This window comes from Blennius ocellaris (assembly GCF_963422515.1).
Source record: "Blennius ocellaris genome assembly, chromosome: 2".
NCBI classification, from domain to species: domain Eukaryota; kingdom Metazoa; phylum Chordata; class Actinopteri; order Blenniiformes; family Blenniidae; genus Blennius; species Blennius ocellaris.
The window spans coordinates 8,445,318-8,451,054 of record NC_137651.1 but is presented as its reverse complement, the minus strand read 5'-3'; the positions used below and the strand labels follow the sequence as shown (position 1 = coordinate 8,451,054).

General features: G+C 48.8%; 1 protein-coding gene across 1 annotated transcript; it reads left to right on the top strand.

Annotated features, from left to right (window-relative positions):
• The first annotated feature begins 1,581 nt into the window (after positions 1–1,581).
• Positions 1,582–4,291, top strand: fzd9b (frizzled class receptor 9b). Its single transcript, XM_080512383.1, has one exon. It carries the CDS (start codon positions 1,970–1,972, stop codon positions 3,764–3,766), a length of 1,797 nt encoding a protein of 598 aa, XP_080368509.1. The 5' UTR covers positions 1,582–1,969; the 3' UTR covers positions 3,767–4,291.
• Positions 4,292–5,737: the final 1,446 nt, after the last annotated feature.

Here is a 5,737-nt window from a genome sequence, read left to right as displayed (position 1 = left end):
GTATTCTCTATAACCACTCTGGAGAAAAATAAACCGCACAGCTTTTCGAGTCGGAGGCCCAGAGGGGAAAGTTGCCGCCTCACCTATTTAATTTTGGTGTTTTTCTTCCAATTACATAATAAAAGATAATAATTGTTCCAGTTCCAGTTGGTGAGGGTTATTAAAATGATTCACTGTATTGACATTATATGGTTCGCTCTGGACACTGCCACCTACCAGCACTGCAAACGGTATTCACTGCTTCGCTTCTACGAGAGTTTCTTCCATTTTGTTCACTTCAAACCTTTATTTCCATTGCTTCCCAAAGGCAACCATTGCATTTTTAACAGTGACATGCAACAATTAACATACTACGTGTGGTGAATAACAACAATTTAAACAGGTAATAGTGTACAAGGGTATGACATATCCCTTTGCTTACAATGTTTTCCTCAACATCTAATTGGTCAAGACAAAAAGGTGTTCAACTTCATGCACCTCATGGTCAGTGTTACACACAGGGCAGGTCGTTAATCCCTTGCAGAGCAGACACAGACACTCACATTTACACGTAGGAAAACCGGTTAACCTCATCAAGGCAAAAACAGAGAGACTTTAGAAGGAGCTTTTTCCCTCAAGGTGTCAGTCCCATCCCCACTTTCTCACACCCACTGCACTTTGCACTGTGATCATGGACGTCCCATGGATGTGACGATCCCGCCTGCTTGTGATTCTGTAGTTTCTTTACCTGTCTTGTGCTCTTATATTGGTATGTCTCTCTGTTCAGCGCAGCCGTTTTGACACTGTGTTGTAGAGCCTGGTTAACAGTTGTTTGCATTTCACCGCCTCACTATTATCATTATGTGTATGTGAGGAATTTAAAAAAAAACTTGACTTGACATTAATCTCCTTTTCATTATGTGAAGACACTGGAGGAAACCCAGAGTAAACAGAACATGCAAAAACAAAAACAAAAACAGTGCAAAACAGCAGTAAGAGAAAAATATATAATTCACTTTAAGAATCAAAGTGTCCAACAATTTGTATTAGTGTAAGTTACCTATATTGTCAATGTTGACTGTGAACAGGGTCCATGTGGATTTGAAAAACTTACAATTGAGACATTTTAAAAGTTGATTTTCACGAACCCATTCATATTTCTGACGTTTAGAATTAATGGCCTGGTGACTGCTTGACCTCTACAGTGGCGATTAGTGGAGAGAGAGAGAGAGAGAGAGAGAGAGAGAGAGAGAGAGAGAGAGAGAGAGAGAGAGAGAGAGAGAGAGAGAGAGAGAGAGAGAGAGAGAGAGAGAGAGAGAGAGAGAGAGAGAGAGCTATTCGGGGCAGAAATGTCGGAGGTATTTGAGCATCCTCCAGCATCTGTCTGATAATTTTCCTTCTGTGGTGCTCGTGTTGTAATGTGATCGTCATCTCCTCCTCCTCCTCCTCCTCCTCCTCCTCCTCCTCTCTCTCTCTCTCTCTCTCTCTCTCTCTCTCTCTCTCTCTCTCTCTCTCTCTCTCGCTCTCTCTCTCTCTCTCTCTCTCTCCCTCTATGATTGAAGTACCACTGAGCAGTGATCGTCTCGCAAACTTCAGTGTGGAGCCTGAAAGCGGAGGACGAAGATCCGCCGGAGCCGGTAACGCAGCCCCGCAGCCCCGCAGCCCCGCAGCGCCCCGGAGCCGCCGCGCACCGCCGGGCTGAAGTCAGCGGACGAGCCGCCGAGGCAAAAACATTCCCGCCGAAGTTTCCGACTGTCACGTTTGAGTCTCGGGACATTTATCTCGACCGACTGGTGGGAGTACCCGCTTCAATCCGAGGCTATAATAATTCAAACAGTGGTGGACTTCGTGCGCGCAGCACTTTTTTCTTTTTTTTTTTCTTTCTTATTATTATTCATTTGGAGCGGCTTTTCCGCGACGCGCCTCCGGCACCGACATGTGGAAGTAGCGGGGATCCCTCCGCATCCCTCCCTCTGTGTTTCTTTCCTTCATGATCATTTTGCGAAGGCTTGTTTGGGGGGGTGAGACAATGAGCATGGACGGCTGTCCGCTGAAGGTGGTGATCTTCCTGTGGTGCCTGCTGGTGATTTCTGGCTCCAGCTTCGAGATCGGCTCCTACGACCTGGAGCGCGGCAGACCGGCCAAGTGCGAGCCCATCGTGATCCCCATGTGCGAGGGGATCGGCTACAACCTGACCCGCATGCCCAACTTCATGGACCACGACGACCAGAAGGAGGCTGCCATCAAGCTGAACGAGTTCGCCCCCCTGGTGGCTTACGGCTGCGACGTCCACCTCCGCTTCTTCCTGTGCTCCCTCTACGCCCCCATGTGCACGGACAAGGTGTCCACCTCCATCCCCGCCTGCAGGCCCATGTGCGAGCAGGCCAGGGAGAGGTGTGCGCCCATCATGAAGAAGTTCAGCTACACCTGGCCCGACTCGCTGGACTGCTCCAAGCTGCCCACCCGGAACGACCCCAACGCCCTGTGCATGGAGGCGCCGGAGAACGAAACCAGGACGGAGGTGAAGAAGGGGGAGGGGATGCTCCCGGTGCCCCCTCGCCCCAGGCAGCCGGGCACGGGCGGCGGGCGCTCGCCGGGCAGCCTGGGCTCCTGCGAGAACCCGGACAAGTTTCAGTTTGTCGAGAAGAGCCAGTCGTGCGCCCCGCGCTGCTCCCACGCCGTGGATGTCTTCTGGTCCAGACAGGACAAGGACTTTGCCTTCATTTGGATGACCGTGTGGTCCATCCTGTGCTTCGTCTCCACGGCCTTCACCGTCCTGACCTTCCTCCTGGAGCCTCACCGCTTCCAGTACCCCGAGCGCCCCATCATCTTCCTCTCCATGTGCTACAACGTGTACTCCGTGGCCTTCATCATCCGCTCAGTGGCCGGGGCCGAGAACATCGCCTGCGACCGCGAGCACGGCGAGCTCTACATCATCCAAGAGGGGCTGGAGTCCACCGGGTGCACCATCGTCTTCCTCATCCTCTACTACTTTGGAATGGCCTCCTCCATCTGGTGGGTCATCCTCACCCTCACCTGGTTCTTGGCCGCGGGGAAGAAGTGGGGTCACGAGGCCATCGAAGCCCACAGCAACTACTTCCACATGGCGGCCTGGGGCATCCCTGCTCTCAAGACCATCATCATCCTCACCATGAGGAAGGTGGCCGGCGACGAACTGACGGGGCTGTGCTACGTGGGAAGCATGGACTCGGGGGCGCTCACGGGCTTCGTCCTCATCCCTCTCTCCTGTTACCTGGTCATCGGCACCTCGTTCATCCTCACCGGCTTCGTGGCGCTCTTCCACATCCGGAAGGTGATGAAGACCGAGGGCACCAACACGGAGAAGCTGGAGAAGCTCATGGTGAAAATTGGCATCTACTCCATCCTCTACACGGTGCCCGCCACCTGCGTCATCGTCTGCTATTTCTACGAGCGGCTCAACATGGACTACTGGAAGCTGAGGGGCCTGCAGACGAAGTGCGGCTCCTTCGGCGGCCAGAGCGGCGACTGCTCGCTGCAGACGTCCGTGCCCACGGTGGCCGTGTTCATGCTGAAGATCTTCATGTCGCTGGTGGTGGGCATCACCAGCGGGGTGTGGGTGTGGAGCTCCAAGACCCTGCAGACCTGGCAGGGCCTGTGCAGCAGGAAGCTGACGGACAGGACTAGTAGCAGGAAGCCGTGCGGCGGCGTCAGCTGCGGCAGCACGCACTGCCACTACAAATCTCCTGCTGTGGTTCTGCACATGGCCAAGACTGACCTGCACTCAGACAACCCCACACACGTCTGAGAGGAAACACACACACACACACACACGTACATGTACGCCCTGTGTAAGGAGCTGCTAAAAATGGACTTCATATGAAGTGGTTAAATTGAACTGTTACTTCTCTGCTGCTGCCGAAGGGACACACAGGTACTGGCGTCACCGTGGGGAACTGTCTGCGAACAGCATTCAGTGCATAAAGGGAAATGTTCAGTATTGTTACTCATATTTTCCTGTTCATAGTGTTCTGTGCAGTAGACATGCCCAGTAAGAAAACCTTTATTTTTATTTTTTTTTTGTAAAGAAAAAGAACTGTTCTGTTGTGGGAGGTATCTCGGGAAATATTAGTCTGTTCTCCTCCCTAAAAGTGGCATGATTAACTGTATAAATCTGTATAAATGTTTTATTTATTGTAAATATATTTAATTTAAAGGTTTTCATTGGCTCTTACCCAATGGGTTGTTTAGATACATTTATTAAAGGTCAAAAGAAAATGAAGTGCCTTTTATGAGAACTTTAGTTCTTCGGAGGATAACAATAAATCTGTTGAATTCATCGTCTTGTTATTGTACGTCTCTCTCACAGTTTGTGGCAATGAACTGCGAGATCGATCTTAAATAGTTGTTCATTTCAGTTGTTTCAGTCATTTTTCTCCCAGTCGTCTCCTGAGAGTTATTTCTTTCCCCCTCCCAGCAGAATTCATGCCACATGTGTTGTCTTCCAAGTGCATGCCGCATCCCAGAGGCGTCCCCAGCAATAATCCTCAAAGAGAATCGCTGATGAACAGAGTGACAAACCATGGCGAGCGCCAATGTTTGCGTCATCAGCTTAAAAAATGCAGGAGCAGTTTGCGGAGGAATATATTTAATTAATGCTGGTTTTTAATCCTTCCACAGAATCGCTGTTGTTGCCCTCTTCACTGCTCCATTTGATCCTCATGCAAACACTCAGCACTTTGATCTGAGAGCACAAATCTGAAGAGGATTTCAGTCGGATTGCATGGTTTCACTGACAGAATTAACTTGAGCACAGGCACTCAAAACTGCGGCCACTCACTGGGTAGATGGATTATTAATTTAATGTTGACGTTTATGTGTGGCTGGGGACTGTGTTTGTGATATGAAAGGAGGATATTCTACTACACGACGTGTTTTGTTTGGCAATAGGAACAATGTACTTTTAAGCCGTCACGAACTACCAGGAGGTATAAATAATACCTCGCTGATTCAGAGGCAAAATATGCGTGGCAGAATCTTTTTCATTAAATAAATACTCTCAGTTGGTTCTCTCGGCTCACTTTTAGTAATAAAGTCACGTTTATTATGCACAAGAGCCGCAGTGTCCTCAGTCGGTCCATAAAAACTGAAAATAAATAGCTTTTACAATACGGGACTTTGAACAAATGTAGGTGCCAATGTAAATTGCAGCCACACACAGCAAGTCATTTCACAGTAAAACACAGTGGAAATTAGGGGAGGGTTTCACAGCGGCTGGAGCTGATTGTTTATTATGTCTGTGTAATTGTGTGTAATTGTGTGCTGTGTCACACCACCAGGAGCAGCAGCAGCACATGAGAGCGATAGTTTGGAAAAATGACCAGGAGCTTATTTTCATTACTGTAATGTCAGCCGGATGAACCGGGCATGTGCTGGTCTGACACCTCCACAGGGTCACATTTATTTTACTTTCATTTTTCTACCATCTGTAGTCTAGCAGCATTACCCAAGCCTCATTCGATGCCACGAGCATGCACAACAGCTGCATTTTGTTCTAAAAATAAGTGCAATTTCAACATTACGTCATTTTAAACTATGTTTCCTGGAGCAAAACAGAGGGACAATTCCAAAAACATCCTTGATTCGTGTTAATATTTTCTCTTTGAATTGTGTTAAATCCAAAAATACAACAACTTTATTATTTATACAAGCTTTAGTCTGCTGAAAATCTTCTGAAAGATCATCCGTCCTTCTTGCTACTTGCTTCTCAGCCGTCTTA

Bases quoted from the DNA above. Each gene is read 5' to 3' on its own strand.
- fzd9b (XM_080512383.1), top strand. From the start codon at position 1,970: ATGATCATTTTGCGAAGGCTTGTTTGGGGGGGTGAGACAATGAGCATG.